General features: G+C 48.4%; 1 protein-coding gene across 6 annotated transcripts in view; it reads right to left on the bottom strand.

The window, feature by feature from the left end:
* Positions 1 to 1,993: 1,993 nt before the first annotated feature.
* Positions 1,994 to 20,142, bottom strand: part of osa (trithorax group protein osa) — a 199,449-nt gene continuing 181,300 nt past the window's right edge. For 3 of the 6 annotated variants that reach the window (XM_084587821.1, XM_084587861.1, XM_084587852.1), the window contains 6 exons: positions 13,830 to 13,910; positions 12,292 to 12,423; positions 10,091 to 10,367; positions 9,513 to 9,584; positions 6,388 to 6,686; positions 1,994 to 5,555 (listed from right to left, as the gene is read on the bottom strand). In XM_084587821.1, the coding sequence (XP_084443947.1) occupies positions 3,354 to 5,555; positions 6,388 to 6,686; positions 9,513 to 9,584; positions 10,091 to 10,367; positions 12,292 to 12,423; positions 13,830 to 13,910 (3,063 nt within the window). In that variant the 3' untranslated portion in view covers positions 1,994 to 3,353. The remainder of the gene's footprint in view (positions 5,556 to 6,387; positions 6,687 to 9,512; positions 9,585 to 10,090; positions 10,368 to 12,291; positions 12,424 to 13,829; positions 13,911 to 20,142) is intronic. The other 3 variants (XM_084587837.1, XM_084587829.1, XM_084587843.1) reach the window with 3 other exon arrangements.

The raw sequence follows: 20,142 nt of genomic DNA, 5'->3' as shown, positions 1-20,142 counted from the left end.
CATATGCCTGTGCATTGCCTTGAAGAGCACTGCAGCTACTTTAAAAACAGTAGAATTTGCGAACTGTGAACGGTAAGCTTGTATATAAGGCATGCGGATAATTCCAGTCATGCCAAATAGCTCTATCGATTAATCCGAACCCCTGCTATTCTGTTGCGATTTTTGTGGTATTGTACTCACTCGCACTTTCTTGCCTCCCTCGATTGCCACCGTAAATGATCAAATTGAGCGATTCTCTATGAAGATGCAGATGCCAGCTAACTGTAAGTCGTCGCCTACGCAGATGTTCCTTGAGCGTCCAGAGTTCGCCCAGAAATTCGGTGCGCAGTTGGGCGCCGTGAAACGTGTCCACGGAACGCGGGATGACTGCTTCCACCGGCAATCAGCCGATCCTTTCACTGCACATCGCTGTTCAGGTGTCCACAGAGACAAGTGACAAATATCACGCCTTCCCTTTCCTGTGATCCAATTGAAAAAAAAAAAAATCGAAATAGCCGACGTAGCGAAGCGATTAGATTTCCGTGGACTTTGTTATACCTAGGCAGTGTACTTTCCCGTTTCAACAAAAACACTAAGCATCCCCCGGCAAAACGAAAAAAATAAAACACAGGCTTTTGGTCTGTATGGCACCTTCCATTCTTGAAAAAAAATTTCCCTTCAGTGTACAGAATTTGCCTAGCAGGCTCTTCCGCGCCAGCCGCCGAAAGGAATCTTGAAATTCCGTTTTCCAACCGAAGGAACTCGTTCCCAGATGACACCTTCTTCGTGCAAGTGGTAGCAAGCCCGCTTCGAGAGCTGGCGGGAGAACGTCTCGAGAATCAGCCGACGCCATTGGCTAGAGGATCTCCTTCAGCGGTTATTTTTGCAGCTCGGATCTTGAATACTATGAACAGCTTATTGCATTGTGGGAGTTAAAGCATGAAAGGAAACACCTGCAACCATTAACTTGCAAAGGGGCAGCAGTTTAGGAGAAGGCAATGATGGCAAAATGATCATCGCAGTCATGAATGGAATACTGTTTTCAAGCACTTACATGGCAGCCTTGCCATGGTGGTACAGTGGTTAGGGCGCTCGACTAGTGCCCAAGAACGCGAGATCGAATCCCAGCTGCTTTTCGATGGAGGCGAAAAGTAAGGCGCCCCTGTGCTGTGCTATGTCTGTGCATGTTAAAGAACCCCAGGTGGTTGAAATTGCTGGAGCACTCCACTATGGCATCCCTCATACCCTGAGGAGCTTTGGGACATCAGGCCTAAAAAAAACAAACCAAACCGTAAACCAACTACATGGTAAGATTCCCGAGGCTAAGTGAAATGTCAGCATATGAACTCTGGAAATAACGACTGCCGAATGCTATGCACAATCAAAATCAGTCCTAAAAATAGAAGCTGAAGTAAATTGTGGAAACAGACTCCATGTTTCACAACCGTATGAAACGGCCCCACATCACAGTCCACTTATGCCCCCTTACACGCTTACAAATGATGAAAATGCTTCACCAAGAGTGCTCTAAACCAGTGGTTCTCGGCCATGAATGTGCCGGGCACCCTTTTTCTACCCAAGAGCAAGGGGGTGGGTTTGGATCTTGTGGAAACTACTGCTGCAGTTCTGCACGAATAGTTTACGGCATAGGAGTTAAGTAAAAGTTAAACTGGACTCAACAAAAATTGCACACTTGATAAGCCAGCGTGTCACAACCTACCGAGGACATGGTGAAACGATGCATTGGTGTCGGCATGCATGCTCATAGAAGGGATTAGACTCTTCCAAAACACCATATCGTGAGCCTCCATGCTTTTTACCCTGCAAAACTGTCTGGTGAGACAGAGCTAACTCATGACCTTTCGTTTTCTGCCTGGGCGTGGGTTTCATGGACTCCTGCAGGCAGAAAAGCTCAGCAAACATAGTAACATAGTAAAACCCAGTACAGTAAAGCCCTATAATCATAGTAGTGAACCCAGCAAAACATAGTAAAACGACAGGAAGAGGCCGCAAGCACATTTTTGAAGTCATTTTTATTTTACAAGTTTTCCATACATTTTGTACAACTTCATCCCCACAATAAAGAAAAACTTGACCAAGCCCTGGAATACTCTGGACACTGAAGTACAAAAACTCTGCATTGCAGACAAAGCTTCAGCCCTCCCAGTTCTCATCTCTCTGAGAAAAAAAAAATTAGAAAAAAAAAAGCCTAAAAAAAAAAAGTGACAGTCAAGTCCTGTGGCCATCCTCACTTTGGATTTTTGGCGTAAGTACCATTGTGCTTTTGTTCTTGCCACCGTGCGCGGCACTCTAGGAATGAATGGAGACGAGAGCGAGCGAACATGGAGAAAAAAAAAAAAGCATGACGGGCCAACGATGACTGCCAGAAGGCAGGATGAAGAATAATAATAATAATAAAAAAAAATCACCCTTCAATAACTGTACTCCCCTGTGCCCTCCAATGCAAAAACTATGGCAGACTCTCCTAGAGAGCAAAATTTAAGCACAGGAGGACCCTAAAACAAGTCTCGTCTGCTCCCCCACGTCATTCAAGAAAAAAAAAAAAAAATTACTAGCTTTGTGGCAATGATTGGTTTGACTAGTAAATACAACACGTTGCAAGTAAACAGTAGGAATTTATTTACCGGGGGGGACAGAGTTACCTAAAACGAAGTAAAACAAAGGACTGCTCAAAATGCCAAGCACCAACCTCTACCGCAAAAGTAACAAAAAAATTACACAGTCGCCATCCTCTTGAACTTCAAAAGAGTGCCATGAACCCCGAGGGATCAGTTTTCTTCAAGGGGGAAAAGAGAGAATTCTCACCTGTACAATTATTTGCAGCTCATTTTGTTGGACATTTACATCGTATAAAGCTCGGCACACACGCATACACACACACACATACACACACACATGCGCGCATGTCATACCATATCAAATGACGAGAGGAAAAAAAACAAGAAAAACAGGATGATGTTGCTTGCTGCACTCGCAAAAAAGAGACCCTACACACAGAATCATCAGATCGACAACACGAGCCAGTCCGTTTGTACGTCTGTCCGTCCCAGGCCAAGGGGACCCACAGCCTGCCACCACCCCCCTTCCACTGAGCGGCTGCCCCCGCCATCCCCTGGGTGTGCGCGCGCGCCGGGCAGGCAGCGAAGAGGGTGGGGGACAACGAGAGGGGGGAGGTGGGCGAGAGAGCAGCACGTCTGTACAAGTTTTTTTTTTAATCATCACAAACGGGAGAGGGTGCTCCCCTCGGGCCCACAGAGTCCACGAGCTATGGGAGGGGTGTCGTCAACCCATGTTGGGGCCTATCTACAGCAGAGGTCGTCGAAATAAATAGCGGGGTGGGAGTGGGGGGGATCCTAGGAGGGTGGTGGTGGCTGCTGCTGCTGGGAGCACTCAAAGAGCACATCGGCCAGGATGGCGGCCACGCCCTGGTCCAGGATCTGGGACATGACCAGGGCAAGCAGGCGCGGCTGCAGCTGCAGGAACAGCGGCCGGTTGTCAGGCACCCGGGCGAGGCACCGCAGTGTGGCGGCCGCGCGGCGCACCATGTCCAGCGTGGTGCCCATCAGCTCAGGGTTGTCACGCAGTGCCGCCACGCCCTGTGAATTGGCCACCTGTAGGGCACTCTGCTCAGCCTGCTCGACAAAGGCCAGAAGGTGGGCCAGGCAGGGCCCCTGGAGGGCCACAGCGCGCGCTGCGCCACTGCCGGCTGGCGCTACGTTGGACAGCAGCACCAGGGCCAGCTCACGCAGCACCTGGTCCTGACCGCGGCCCAGCCACCGGGCCAGCTGGCCCAACAGAGCCTCAGTGCGGCTCCAGGGAGGTGTGGCCAGCAGCAGGTCTACATTGGACTCCTGCACTGACAGCTTGCACAGTGCCTCGAGGGCAAGCCGCTGAGGGCTCAGCGTGCTGTGCGGCAGCGGGTCCCGCGCGCACGCCGACCCACACGTCGCCCAGTGCAGTAGCCCATCCAGCAGGGGCAGCGAGATCTCCTCGGGAAAGGGCGCAAGGGCCAGCTGGCCTGCCATGTTGGCCAAGCAGACCAGCGTGTTTTCGCGCAGCGCCTGCAGCCAGTCCCACCACCACTCACGCTCCGCCACCAGCGAGCTGCAGTGGTCTTCAGGCAAGCAGCCTTCCTCCGGCCGGGGTGTGCCCCGCCGCGGTGAGTGCCAATGCCGCAATAGCAGCAGCCGCCCTAGCAGCACCAGCAGACCCGCGTGTTTGGACATTTCCGCGTCGTTGCCCGGCACAAACGACAAGTTGCGCAGTATTGTGGAGATGCACACACATCGGCGGCCCAGTGCCTCACGGGCCTCGGACACTACACACAGTGAAGGTTCGTCTCGACAGTACGCCTCCTCCTCCAGAGCCTCCGGGTGGGGCCGCTTGCGCGGCCGCTCCTCCCGCAAACGTGGAAACACTGACTCCTCGGTCCGACACTCACTAGTATCACTTTCTTTGCTGAGCACCACCTCCTCATTCTCACTGGTCTCGATCGCCTCCGTGACCTCGGGCTTCTCCTCTGGCCTGGTCTCCTGGACAGCTTCCTTCGTGTCTGCTTTGTCCTCCTCAACCTTCCTGGGAGCTTCTTCCTTCTCTTCCTCTCGCTTCCTGTCATTCGAGGGCCGTTCCTCCTTGACCTCCTGCTTGATATGGTCCACCCTGCCAGCTTCGAGCTTTATCTTAGATCGGATGTCCTCGATCAGCACCACAGGCTCTCTCTTGCAGTTAGCTGCCTTCTGCTTAGCCAGCAGTTCCGACAGCTTCGAGTGGCACTCACCCTGATTATTCACAGGCTTCGGCGGCTGAGGATTGGCCTTGGGCTCGACAGTTTTCTTTGAGGGCGTCATGAGACGCACAAAACGCACATTGTTTGTGTCGCTCTCGAAGCACGTCTGAATGTGTGCGGTGACCTCTCCGCCACCTAGCTGCCAATGCTCGGGTGAAGCTGTAAAGCCCTCGTGCACATCCCAGCGCTTTTCCCCATCGACAACATGCAATGAGCCCTCATCATCGGGTCGGGAACGCACTGTTTTTCCACACCGTGTCCTCCAGGTGAAACTGTGTCCCGAGAGCACGGGCGTGCGATCGCAGATGTCTATCTGGGTAGGCACAATGAGGCCCTCGAGCGGGTCCTTTGCAGGGGCGTCCCTGTCCAGAAGGTACCAGGGCCGCTCCTGTTCTGAAGACGCCTCCTCTTTCTCGGCCTTGGACTCATAGCCGAGCTCCAGATCGTCTGGGGTGTCGAAGACGAGCGACAAACACCGGCGGAAGTGCTCCATGAGTGTCTCGAGCAGGCCCGGCAGGTGGGACAGCCCGAAGTAGAGCACTGTCGAGTCGTCATACAGCAGCACGGACAACACGTCCAGGGCCCAGGTGCTCTCAGCGAGCAGGCCAGACTTGAGGCACATCATGAGGCGCCACGCCTCCAGGGGGCTCACGTCTTTGGCGTAGAGTCGCCGGCGCTTGGCAGCGACGGGCGTAACCGCCTCCACACTCTCCGGCGGGAAGACCACCTCTTTGCGGGAAGGTGGCGCCGACCCATAAGGGCCGCCCGGCTGCAAGCGAGGACATGGGAAGGCTCACCATAATGCTGCCAATACTGCTTTTAGCACCATAGCCTCAGCGTGAAAACACTCTGAATCTTATAATACCAGCTTGTTTGAGCATGCATGACCATGGGCCAGAAAGAGGGAATAGCCCATATTTAATTCACTTGCATTCTGTAACTTGGGGTTTTGACTTTGAGGCGGTCTTGCAAAACACAGTTGCCAGCATACAGTACTTTTATACATAAGCGAAGTACCTAGATGTGTACATGGCACAAAAATGAATGAGCAAGTGAGTGAACGCATTACTTACCTATCCCATGCGACATGAACTAGTAGAAGCTGTGGAAAACTGGTGCAATGCGCCCTCCACATCTGCCAAAGCCCGCTGAGCTTGCAATTAAGAGGACTCTCTTCCAAAGCACTGATGTCGCAAAATGCCTCCCAAGAGGAGCCTAGAGTTCTTAATTCAACAAGCTGAGCATGCCCTGGCAGGATTAGCAGGAAACACACTGCAGGCTATGTCTTTTGCGCTCATTATGTTTACGCACCAGTCGCATATGGCCACAATCGGCAATATACAGTAAGTAGCACACAAAGTGGCATCGTTGAGTATGGTAGCACATCTGGTTTCATATCAGAACACTGTGTACGTCCAGAATACCGTGACAAGGACACCAGGTGTGCACGTGCAAGAACTCAGATCAAGAGAGACCGAGCTGACAGCTGGGCAACTGTAGTGTATGTTGCAGAATAAGGCACCAGGAAAATGTTAGAAAGCCAGACTGAGGAGAGCAGTAACAAGGGCACAAGCTGCGGCAAAGGAGGGAAGAGCACGCACCGGCATTTTTCCTCCGGCAGGCGGGTAGGCCCGGTCCCTAGCGTAGGCAGTCGCCATCTTGTGGTGTCCCACGGCGTTCACCTGGGGTCCCCCTGCGCCCAGCATAGGCCCCTGGGGAGCCGGGTAGGGCTCCCCCTGCGCTGGCGGCGCTCCCCTTGACATGCCCCATGCCCCCGTTGGGGGTGCTCCATCTCCAATTCGGGGCCCCTCCCATCGCTCAGGGGGGGCCCCCGAGTGGGGGGGGTAAGCGTTGCCTGGGTAACCGCGGTATTGGCTCTCCGCTCCACCACGGCCCCAGCCTGCAGAGCCACCACAACAGGTCAAAGAGGGATGGCCTTAATAGCCACACTGCCGACACTACTGACAAACTGCTACTACAGACTTGAAGAAAGAAGGCCTGGTGCATTTCGCAAGATTGAATGCTCCGAGAAGGACTAGTCAAATCTCGATGTGACGAATCAAGCGGGACCACAAAATGTTTTCGTTATTTTGAAATATCGTAATGAAAAATCTGCGATTATAAGCCAATGGTCAAACCTAGGTATAAAAATGATGTACCTTTGCAGTAGGCACGTGTATAGACAAGCAAAACCTCAAATGAAAATGTTGCACTAACTTAAAAGCTGATTTATTTTAAGAAATCAGCTATTTTCTTCTGCTGCTTGCAGCGCACACGACCACACACTACATTACACCACTACAGTAGACACATCTTCCACTTTGTACAACACCTCAATGGGTATATGACTGCAGTGAGCGATGAAAGCATGGACTTTGTCCATGTGCAAAAAAAAAAAAATATATATATATCAGGGTTCGATATGACCTCCTCTTCAGTATTCCCAAGTCTGAAAATCTTGTCTCTGTCTTTCAAAATGATTGCGCTGGTCGATGGAGCAATGCTAGCTGTCTGCAGAGTATGATTCGCTTTTTCTGTGAGTCGATTTCTTGCAGCGAAAGCTGCTTTCCTATCCTTTTGGTACCTTCACTCACTGCAATCACCACCAGATCTCGCACCAACTTTGCAATAAAATAATCCGTGACAAAAGAAAAAATATCTTCCAGCACGCGTGAATGGCACGAATGACCAACCGGCGAACAACACACAACACGAGGTGGCTAGCCCTGCTGTCTACTGCATAATAAACCACACAGCTTTGTGGTGGCGCTAGGAGCTGGCACTAGATATACTGATGATGACAGCTACAGCCCACGAACCATACACACAGAAACGGCAGCTTCTGTTTCATGCGAAAGTTGCGAGCTGCGGCACTGCTAACTTCAGCTGAATTTGTAATACTGATGCTCCTAGACTACAAGATAAAAAAATAAAATATATTGTTGTTCTGAAATATCCGTACATTAAAAAACATAAGAAATCTGCTGGGGATTTAAAAAAAAATCTGTTAATTTGAAAGATTCATTAATGTGGTGCTCGTAGTAACGAGATTTGACTATATGTAAATTGGCACGCAAGCTCGGACTTCAGCTCAAATCACACATAAATGCCACATGGCCAGGATCTTCAACAGATCTTGAGCCAACGCATTATAACATCCAGGTAAGAGGAAAAAAAGTGCAGCTGGAATTCCAAGGCCATTTAGATGCTAGCCTGGACAACCTCTCTATGTGAGACACTTCATGCACACGCAAAGAACACTCCATTTACAGAACCTTGTAAACACCAAGCAGTCCACAAGGCTTTAAACACGGCCCTCAGGGGACTCACAGTGAACAGGGCATCGAGTTGCAAAATTGTACCATGTGAGCACATGCACACACTCACATACGCACATTTAAGAAGCAGAAAGATAAATCTGAAGTGCTTTACTAAAATACCTTTGAAAACTACAACTTCAAAATAAAAATTTTGTTACACAAAGTGCACTCAGGAGCATATGAACCAAGGAAATTACAATAAAAAATGACCCCTCCTCTTTCCTTCTCCACAACATACCCGTACATACTCTCATAAAGGCTGCACTTTTCACTTTCCCGATGTTCTAACAAGGTGCGGTTTTTACAGAGGACCAGCACTTTTCTATTATAAGCGGTTTCTGACTACAGCATAGCCCCAATCACAAGCCTCCTTTCTAAGCAGCGACACACATTTTTGCGACAACTTAGGACAGCTCCGGCAAGCCCTTCATACCTAATTCACCAAGACACACATTTTTGCGACAACTTAGGACAGCTCCGGCAAGCCCTTCATACCTAATTCACCAAGAGTGTGGATAATATGATGTGCTTCATATGATAAGTGTGTATAAACAACCTAGAGTAAAACATGTTGTCAGCAGTTGCCTGATCACAGTATTAGCTCAATGGCAAACATGTAACCTAATCATGTATGCTATCTAACACTTGTGACAGCTTGGTAGGCAAGTGAATTGAAGCCAGGCAAGGCAAAAGTCAGTGCGAGGCGGCCTTCGCTTGGGCTAGATTTTCGCAAGAATTTCGCTCAAAGGCCCTGTGGAAATCAATTACTTTTCACTTCAATGTGAGGCCATTGCCTAACTGTAAACTGATTATTAACAATTTATTGTTAACATTTTATGGTAAGCTAATGACTAAATGCCAACCACCTTTAGTGCGGCTTCAATGCGCAGCACATCAGGCCTAGTGACACCAGATAAATGGCGCACTACTACGACACATATCTAAAGCACCACTCGAAGACAGCCTTCAAAGGCTAAAAAATTCCCATCACCCGGAGGCTTTTTATTGCCCACTGACAATGGACAGCACATGGGCACAACTCATTTCACCTCCGTCAAAACACATAGAACCTGCGTCCTAGGGATCAGCGGTTGAGCGCCCTAAAACCAGTGTGCCATTACGGTGGGTTCGAACTGACAAATAAGATTCTGCACAGGATAACACTGACATAAAATCACAACCTCTTGTGATTAAAGCCGTGCTAATGCTGAGATTTCAAGCTGTATATGCACATTAAATATTGAGCTGGGACTTTTTGTGAATTCCAAAAGAACGACCACAAAAAGTAGAACTGACTGAGTAACTTCACTGGTTGTTAAAAATCCGAGATTCAAATTAGCTCACACTCTATACTCAGAGCACTAGGTCACAATAATGTGAGCAGAGGCAATGTCATCATCCCTCACCTTGCTGGGGCATGGTGGAGGGAGGGGGTGGCGTCATCATATGGGGCGGCCGGTAAGGGTACTGGCTGCGGTCTGTGCAAAGTCAAAGACAACCATAGTGAGGTCTCTAGACTGGAAGAGAAAAGGGCACAGCCTCTCTCAGCCTCATACTGCCCCTCTCCCAGCAAAAGGGCCCAACAGCTACAAAAAGACCACCTAATGCCTCCAGATCGTTTCGGCACAGTAGATCACAATCAAGTTCCCAGCTTGCCATGCAAGAAAAAGCAAAAGTATGATTTATTTATTCAGCCAATAAGAAATGGAAGGAAGCACCACACAAAGTTCATACGCAGGTGCTGCCAACAGGTTTCACAGTGTCAACAAGTGTCCCAACTCTTTTAAGCCCACAAGCTTATTTTCACCAAAAGGCCAACACTGCTACATGGACTAAGCATTCTAGCACAGAATCATCCAATGCCACTCAATGAACCAAAAATAGAATGTAATACTCAGCACGTGCAACAGCAGTACCACATCACAAATGCTGGAACTACCTGCCAGCAATGGCAGTTCGAGAGCAAGAACGGAATGAGACTCACCTGGGTACTGTTGCGAGGCAGGTGGGGGAGGTGCCTGCTGGGGTGGATATGGCCCCGCCGCCATGTGAGGTGGCGGAGGGTAGGGCTCCTGGGGTTTCATGAAGTCTGGGTGGCGCTTGGGGTAGGGGGCGTCACGCTGTGCGGCCTGTGGCGGCTGCTGCGGAGGCTGGGGATAGGGCCCCGGTTTGCTGCTTGCTGGGGGAGGTGGCTGCCCCCCTTGACCCTGTGGAGGAGTTCCCCCGCCAGGGTACACTTGCTGACCCCCTCCAGGGTACACCTACAAAGACAGAGAGAGACACTACAGCACCTGATCTCAACAGTGTATGTAGCACAAGGGCGTTTTTTTTACCAAAACAAAATTATGCCCTTCACTGCCTGAAAAATGCTTTCAATTTATACCTGGTGCATTCTCACTCAAAGTACTGTCTTCCTGTTTATTTGTGCCTATTTCTATGAACTTGTATTTCCTTTTTTTGTTTTATTGTTGCAATGCTGTGTTTTTATGCATCCCCTCTAACCCTACCCCAGGCCCTGAGCGTATAATAAATAGTACCGTATACACGCGTGTAATGGCCACACTTTTTTTTTCCGAGACTGGGGTGAAAATCAGGGGGTGCGGCGATTACATGAGAAAAAAGACAGCAAAAAAATTATTTGCGGTGGTACCTGCCTTTATTATTGTTAAAAAACTCCTCATCCTCCTCCGCTAAACTCTTTGGGATTTCAGGCTCGTCCCGTGTCCAAAACATCACTCCTCGTCGTCCTCCTCCTCCTCCGAACTTATCGGGACTTCAGGCTCGTCCTTGTCCCAGATGAGATCATCCTCCGTACCGTCCAGCCTGTTTGATATCCCTTTCACCTTGAAACTTCGCCCAGCCGCTCTTTTTCCTTCTTCTTTCGCGTAGTGAATCACTTTCAGCTTAAAGTGAGCGGTATAACTAACGTATTTTCCCATTGAGGAAAAAGAAAATCTTCAGCTCGCGATGCGTTCCGATTGCGAGATCGCACGTGATATGCTTCGGGCGATCGAGGAAATGGCTGTAAAACGGAGGAGCGAACAGACTTGGATTGGATTGGATGTGCTGGCCTCACCCTTTGTAACGGGCGGGCATCGCTGCGGCTAGGAGCGCCCCCTTTGTAATGGAGGTGGTGGCCGCTGCCCCCATGCTCGACTTTTTTTTTTTTCCTCAAATATTTTGCTCTTAATTCTTATTGGCAATTCTACTTCTAACCTTACGCTTCATTTTGGCTTTCACGATTTTTGGGCCCCACCTGGTGGCAGTAACCACAAAATGTTCCGTATTTCTTGCACCACACAGTAGACTTCTAAAAGTTTTTCTTCCCAATTTTCTTTCTAAAGTTCGGGGTGCGGCCATTACATGCGTGCAGCCATTACACGCGTGTATATGGTAAGTCCTCATCAGTGTTTTCATATGTTGTGAGTGGTTCATCCGTAAACTAGCTGGCACTTCACGAAGTACTCCACGCTCGAATTGTAGCAGGTATCCAAGCTGAATATTTCTACAAAATGACCCACAGCATGCACAGATTGGCCAAAGAAGTGCTGGCCCATTTAGAATGTGTCAAGCAGGCACACTTTTTAAAATACCATCGGCAAAATTACCTTAGAATACAGCTCCAGTTACCCACATTTGTGATAACAAATATGACAAGGCCATATCACCACAGACCATTTCCTAGAGTGCAAAACAAGCCACCATCACCGGATTCTCTCCAGTATGCATCCAAAACACCAGCACAAAAGCACTTTTCCACACATGGATATCACTCCAGCTCAAAACATGCCAAGAACCAACACTACAACCTCTGTGCACACAGTGGCAATTGTTAGGCCTAGTTCCGGCAGCCTCACGAGATATCGTGGACCGAAGCAGCATGAGAAATGTAAGTAACGCAGCAAACAGCGCGAGTGCTGACTGCAGTAGACTCTCTACAACTCAAGCTTTCCGTTGGCTTCTGTCTTGCTCCAATGCTTAGGTGTGCAAAAGAGTGGTGGCCGAGGTCAGATACAAAAAGTACAATGGGCATGTCAGCTGAAAATTTGGGATCTAAAACTAGCTAACTTGAAATGCAGTTTGAAGGGAGGCCAGACGTCAGCGCGATCCAAGCCCAGCTGTGTGCAGTTTCTGACGCTGACTGGCGTTTCATTTTTTTTTATTTGACAGCATTAGCTCTTTTACCTCATTCATCAGTTTTCGGTGCTCTCCGCAGAACGGACCACCTGCTACAGCGGGTGACCTTGGAAGCACGCCAAAATGTGATGACTTGCCCGGCGAACTTGGCACTGTGCCAAGGCGATGCACAGCATGTTTCTGAAAAATTCTTTGGTTTCACACCACAGCTAACGCCCAAACACTTGCATTATACACTATTGATCGTCCTGCGCGCTCCCTAAAAAGGCGCCTCGTTTTTTCGGAGCAAATGTGCCCTCCTCGCGCAGAAAATGCATGCGTATCATTCGATGTTCATTGCTGATGTAGTGAAGACTCCTTTACGGGGATACCATCAACAAGGCGTCTCTGCTACCGCAGTGTGCCTGTCGAGCAGGCCGCTTACTATTAAGGAGCAGCTCTACTTTGATATTCCAGACAGCTGGCATGCACAATTAAATGGAATTGCTAAATATCATTGCCCTGCAGTTTTCACTAAAAACAAGAGGGCCCTCGCTTGTCTTTCCAGTGTAATTGGGGTACCCTGCACTACACAATCAAAAATGTGCGACAGAATGCAAAGCTAGCATGCTTTAGGTGGTGCCGTCACCTGCAGTATCTTCCTAGAGCCTGTATTAATCTCTCTGCTAAGCTTATCAGTTGAAGGCTGCAAATTGTGGAAACACTGCCAACCGCTCACTCCCTTCTGGGGGCCGGATATAACTCGAGAAAACAACTGCACATTATCGTATCTTCCAAGAGCTTGTGTTAATCTCTCCGCTAAGCAAGGCTGCAAATTGTGAAAACACTGCCAACCGCTCACTCCCTTCTGGGGGCCGGATATAGCTCGAGAAGACAACTGCACGCTACCGTCATAGGAGACCCTCAACGCTAATGTCATGCCCCTATTGTTAGCACATCCTGTTGGCAGGTTGCACCCACCAAAGCAAGGTCTAAAGAATCTGGCATGCGCAAGAGGATTACCTACAGTAAACTGCAACACCATGAAATCGGTGGACCCGCTTCAGGCGCTGCTTTGTACATCTTTTGTCTTTTTAGTTTTATTTTGAGAAGGTGCAACACCGTCCCAACACATATTTTCCTCTCGCATCCGCGTGCTTCATGCGTTCTAAGTGCAGTGAACAGTCGTTAATTTTGTGCTGTGATTTCTTGAAACGCAGCAAGGCATCACTTTTGCCCAATCCCCTGAAGGCTGAATTAACATGACTGAGCTGCACAGACACCGGCTAGCATACCATTGCATCTGCCCCTACCGTACACTTGCAATGCAATCATTTCAATTTTACCATTCCAATCCATGCACATTGCACACACGTAACACAGATGTTGGGTTTAACTCCCGGTAGGGCTTCCAATGTTAAGATAAAAAAAAAGAGAGAGAGAGATGGCAAATTACATTTTTCATGCTGCTTGCATGCAATGCACGGTGAGCTAGGAAGGCCCAAATGCATGCCTTGCTACAACACACTGCATGCACGAATGAGCAATGGGCACACACAGCAGCAGGCCGGGGTGTGAGTGAGAGGTGATTGTGCCTTGCCACCTACTTGTGGAGGAGGAGGATGAGGGGGAGCAGGAGGAGCCTTGGGAATCAATCTTGGGGGTAAGGGGGTCGGGCCTCGAGCCATCTAGCAGAGACAAAGGTGGGTCCAGGATTGCGGGGATGGACATTGGGAAGCACAACAACACACCACGACGATGCAGACACACAAATGAGAAAGCGGGATGGCATAAAAAAAATATACTAAGACAAGGACGAACTATGAGAGCACACAATGGTTCCATGGAAAGCTGGCATCTTCTACTCATAATGGCAAAAAGTTGAAAATGGGAGTGTGTGAATACTGAAAATTTCTAACAGCATATGCTACTCAACTCAATTTTCACCACCCTTTTACTATGCATGCAAAGCATTTGAAACTCCTCAATTCCGAGAGAAATTACAGCATGTCCCGATCATCTAGGGTTTCTAAACAAGCCTAGCTACACACTCGCTCTTATAACATCAGTTAAATATACTTTTTGTAAAAGTGGCCTTTCAAAAAGTAAAAAGTACTTAAAATATTCATACAAAATGAGTGGCAGTGTGAAATACTGGAGCGCCAGTGGTGGCTTTGTAATATGCTTGTATTATTTGTCTAGTGGAAACTACAGCCCTTAAAAGACACAACACTGTCTCCACTAAGGAGCTGCAACACATAGTCAGTATGTTAAACCTATGAGTGTAGAGTTATATGGGTATAAAGAATACCCTTCGCCACTGATAATGTAAGAGAATCTCAAGCCACACCTCAGGACACTGCATGAGCGACCGCTACGACACAGCCTCCAAGATCGGGCGTCAAGGTGGGATTTAGTCAACTTGCTCAGCCTTGCGGCGCCGTGAGTCTTATGGCGCATTCCACTGGCAGAGCAGGAGCAGAAGCAATGAGCAGTGAGAACCGGAGCAAGAGTACAGGGAAAGTAATTCCCTGCTCTCCCACTGAAACGCTCAGAGCTCTTCGAGAGCAAGCGCAGGGGCAAAAGTGTACGACGTGACCAGATCGTTTGCATTCCTGGCATCCTGCTCAATGAAAGTGCTTGCCATGTGCGTCCAGTACGGCAAAGAGATTAAATGCGTTTGACATTCCCTGTCACCAACCTGACAACGCTACATTCCCTGTCACAACCTGACAACGCTGCTTCACCACTGCTATTTCCCACTTGCGCAACAGCAGAGGTCAAACTTTTCATGTTGAGTCGCTGCTGACTTACCGCTTTCAGCAGCAACAAATTTGCATTGATTACGACGAGTTTGTCCTTAGTCGCCATTGCCGCTAAGAGTCGAGTTAAAATGATGAACATTCCGAAAACACAAGAAAAAAAAAAAAAAAATCTGACATGTTTGCGTCATATGACTTCCTTCATCCTCTGCCTTTCGCGCAGTAGTAGTTCCAACTGCGCTCGACTACTCCGCATCGCCAAACTGCTCCTGTTATGCCACTGGACCACAGTGCTCCCTTTGCTCTTGGCCCATCGGAAAAAGCACTTTTAGGACGCTTTCGTGTACTGCTGTTCTGCCTGTTCTGCAAATGGAATGATCCATTAGAGGCCAGGTATGAGCATTATGAAAGCAGCCACACGAATAAACCGTGAAGTCACACCTAATCTTTCATCCTGTGCATACCAACTGCTGCATGAGGGTAATGCGAGCTTGAAAAGATAATCAAAACATTGATTTGTACTACATTTCATGGTTGCGCGGTTGCACTGCTTCTTCCGCTGATGCGCTTCGTCTGAAATTTTCATGCACACTGAGAAGAGCAGCTCGCAATCACTTCCGCAATTGCGGAAGCCAAATGGTCCCCCCAATAGTTCTAAAGCTAGTAAGCCGCTTCCAGCTCAGACATGAGATGGCAGCGCGAGCACTGCCAGCCATTGTGCCTCTGCTCATGTTTGTTCGCGTAAATACCGCACACAGGCACGCGGGGTGTGTGTGCCGAGAAAGTGTTCTCAGATTCAGGGTTTCCGCAATCATTGTCATCTGGTACGTGTATCGTCTGCCTAGAGCCCCTTGCTGGAGACATCTTGCAGTAGAGAGTAGTTTTCTGTACCTCGAAACTCGTTCACTATCCTTTATTTCAAGCACGACCGATGTGTTCCTTTGGAATACCGGTGAACCGTCCGCGACAGTTGTAGGGCGCAGCCAGCATGGCTGGAGAGGCCCGTGAGAGACTCATGCAAAGTGCTGAGTGATCTTTTCTTCATCCCTAAATCGTGCGAGATGTGATTGAACTCCTTCTGGTCAAATGTGCACTGCGAGCACCATGGTCGCGAGGATCACGGTTTCGGCCTAGTGAAAATGAAACCACCGAAACCGTCAGCCGACGGCGCCGCTAGGCAGCGCCTCCTTTCGCTGGAAGCCTAATCCTCATGGCGCTGGTTAATAATGAGGCGGAAATCTGGCATGATAAATTGAAGAAAATAAAAACTCACATTATATGAAAGCTTTACGGTACTTGGCCTGCCAATTACTCGAAAAGTATTGGAGAAGATTTTAAAACATTCAATTCGAATAATTTTCAACATAATTCGTTTCGATTTGTTTCGAGTAAACGAGTGTGATGGTATTCAACGTGCTATTCCAAACTTTCAAATACTTATGCACACCTATCCGTTTCCTTTCATAACAAAGCTTTGTAAAAAAACATGAACATTCACAATCAGAATTACCAGAAAGTCCTCTTACCAATTCACAATCAACACTTAATGCTCATAGTCACTTCACAACTAAAAATTTGATATTCACACACTCCCAGCTGAAAATGTTGAAGGGGAAAAAAAAAAGTATTAAGACCTGTGCCAAGAAAAGTTTTGGACTCTATGAAGAAGCGAAAGCAATGCTTATTATGAATTGATAGAAAAAACGAAGAAAGCTGACCATTGCAAGGAAGCAATAAAACATATTAAAGCTACACTAATGGCATTACTGACAGACTGCAGAAACACAGTACTATGCACAAAACATTAATAAACAATACACAACACAGCAGCAAAGCAATATGACGAGGAAGCAAGGCAAACGGGGTGATGCTGATGCCATCTTTTCACCTAAGCCAAACTCTCAACATGAATGGGGACAAAATATTGTGAGTTACGCAGAGTTCGAAATAGGCGGAGCGCTACCAACGCTAGAGGCTGGCTCAGTGCATTGTGCAGAGAGTTGCATTCAAGATGCATTAGCACATGCCAAGTGATTTTGCAAATGCAGTTGATACCGGATATATTAAACTCTCACAAGATTGCAAAATAGCTCTACAGTCTAACCCACATAACAATATTGAAGTGCCAAAGTAATATCACGGTTATAACCAATACCCGCTATAACCGGACTATGCCAAAAAAAATCGCAAGCTTCAGAGAAATTAATGACAGGAAAGTAGCTTACAATTTTGTTTTCTTTGCAGGAAAAATCTATCAGTCAGCTTTGACTATTCCATGGAACATTTAGTTCACATCTCCTTGTGGGGTGCCTAATTTTGCACATGTCGAAGTGGGGAACGTTAAGTCCCAGAAGGACTCTACTATTTGCGCAGTCTCCTGACCACCATCTCTATGTCCCGTCAATGTCCAAGAATCATTCAAGTCTCGCAACGCCAACCTTATCATTACATAGTTGGGAGCTTCACGGAACACTGCATCACTGGAATTCTGAACGAAGCCCACTTTCCAGAAGAAATTAACACGACATCCAATGAGCTCGCAGGACTGAGAAAACAATGATGGAGGAAAGGAAAGCATTCGCATTATGTGTGTGGTTCGGCTAATGTGGTTGCAGCATTTCCATGTTTTTGTCTCTCATGTTGTTGGTTCCTCGTGATCAGATTTAACTGCTATAGCCGACAATTTGCTATACAGCATCGTTATAAACAGCTTATTTTACCATAAAAACATTACAAAGCTGACAGTGCTGAGTTAGTTCATTGTTATACCTGGTATATTATTTGAAGCGGTATTGTTATAACCAGGCTTGACTATATATAAAATACGGCAATGAATGAGATAACTTGCAGCCCAGAAGTAAAGGCATGATGTGCTGATGCTCGAGACTTGTATTCGGGAAGTACCACTTGCAAGGGAAGCGGCACACCATCCAATATCATTGATGGGAGCTGGGTAAAAGCATTCAGTAGCAGTATATTTTTGCACAGAAATTTTCAAAATTACTCTTTGACATATCCGGGATCAACTGCACTGGGATCTTCAGCCCTCAGGGCAAGTGGTACATCTGCTATGATCACTGAAGGCGTGTCCACTCGACGGACCAAAAAACTGGGCCACGGACCGGTCACGTGGTGTCGACCGCGCACGACCCAGCCTGCGACAGCATTCCCACGGCGAGGCAAAATAGCAGCCGACAAGCTGGACCACGGGGTAGGCCGAAGGTATATACTATTTGCATCACCTTTTCGCGATGCGCCCGTTGCACACTGCCTTCATTTTTTTTTATTTTTTTTAAATTTTTTTTTTATCTTTAACATTATTTCACAATGCCGAATTTGGCATGTATTTGGGCAATATTCAGGTACAGTATATTGGACTTCGTCTATAGGCTGGCTTCATATAAACATGGACGCACCTAGACGAAGTGCAGCGGTAACAATGTACCTAAGTTCACAGCGTTCCACTTAATTCGTTTAATTCTAGATGCAAAGACAAAGGTGATAAGGACATCAACATAGGCTGATTATTTATAACACCATATGTGGAATCGCTTCCAACCCGGGCAGCAATAGCGCGCTCAAGCATTGTCAAATGCATTGTCCCTACCGCCACGTCAAGGCACGCTACGGCAGCGGCGAATATCCCTTGCGCCAGCGTGCGTAGTGAAATAATCTTTCCTAGAATAATAAGCCTGGCAAAAAGGCGTATCCAAACTGACCACTTCGCGAGGATCGCTAACGTACACATAGCGGCTGGCATGCGTGATAACAAGCAAGTTTCTGCATAGCAGCTGCCGCCTGTGCAGCGTCAGCTCACCCGGCCTTCTTGTACGCTATTTTCGCTGTTAAGATCTCGTCCATATGGCCATATCTTCTCTTTCTTTCAATGGGCAGGCCATTTACTACAGCGTTGGTCAAGTCAAAACCCCTGTTCGCTCTGGCTTCGGTGTGAAACAATCTAGGCCTAGTGATGACTAGGGAGTCAGGCGTGGCCAATGCGCAGTCATCCACCGCGCTCGCGGCAGCACCAATCCAGCAAATTCACGGCATTTGGTGTTGTACGTGTCGATTTGAGAAGTTCTCTTTCATGATGTAGCTGGGGCCTGACGTTTTTTGACACTTTTCACTAAACATGCCGCTGTAAAAGACTCGTCCGGGACGTGACAGCAGTACATACAATCAAACCCGAATATAACGAACTCGGATAGAGCGAATTATGTTTTATATCGAACACTCGAATTTCCGTTAGCATTATGCATATAAAATGTATTTTTTATAACGAACTACACATCGGATATAGCGAACTCAGCGCGCGCGCGATCGGTCGCCAAACGCCCGCCAACGGGCGGGCCTTTGTGCCGGCTCCGAGTTCTCTCCGGGCAGCCCACGCTGCCGGGCCGCAATACTTCTAGCGCATGCCGTTGTCAGATGGGAGCGGGATTGGCGACGGCTCCGTTCCCCAAGGTCTCACACAGCGCATACGTCATCACGCGCCCGCTAGGGTGCTTCTGCTGCTTCTGCGCCGATGCCACGCTTCCGTAAAACGCAGGAGGGGCTCTCTACAGCAGCTTCCACGAGGGACCCTCCTGTACACATGCGCGGCCGTCGCCCGGAGTAGCGTGAGTAGCCTTTAAAATCCGCGCCATTGGCCAGCCTCTCTTTGCAGCGCTCCTATTCGGCAGCTGCCTACCATGTGATCAAAGACGGTCGAGCAGTTCCGGACCTATTGCGCTTCGAGAAAGAAGCAACACCGGCCAGAACTGGTTTCAAGTTTGGGCGAAGGGAAGGCAGCCTCCGAACAACGAACGCGTCAGTGGCGAACTTTCCCGCATCCTCGGAGCTTTCTTTGTTCGCGTTTGCAAGTCGTGCTGCTGCTATCCTCACGATTCCGGACATGCCTACGTTGCTGCTGGCTTACATTCCGGCGCTACATCCTGTAAGATGACGACGAAGCAGCCCTACCGCTTTCCGACAAGCTGGGGATAATTCGTCGCGTTGGCCGCGGTGAAAAAAAGTCTGACGTTGCCGCGCATTTCAAGATTCCGCGGAGCACGTTAAGCACCATTTTGAAAAACCAGTTGGCCATCAGAGGCAATGCACAGGAACGACCAAATGGTGACGGCTTTCGCCACCGCAAGCCGGCTTACGACCAAGTAGA

The sequence above is a fragment of the Amblyomma maculatum genome, chromosome 1 (genome assembly GCF_055883805.1).
Source record: "Amblyomma maculatum isolate TAMU_Amacu chromosome 1, ASM5588380v1, whole genome shotgun sequence".
Lineage (NCBI taxonomy): Eukaryota > Metazoa > Arthropoda > Arachnida > Ixodida > Ixodidae > Amblyomma > Amblyomma maculatum.
This window is presented reverse-complemented; position numbering and strand designations above follow the sequence as displayed.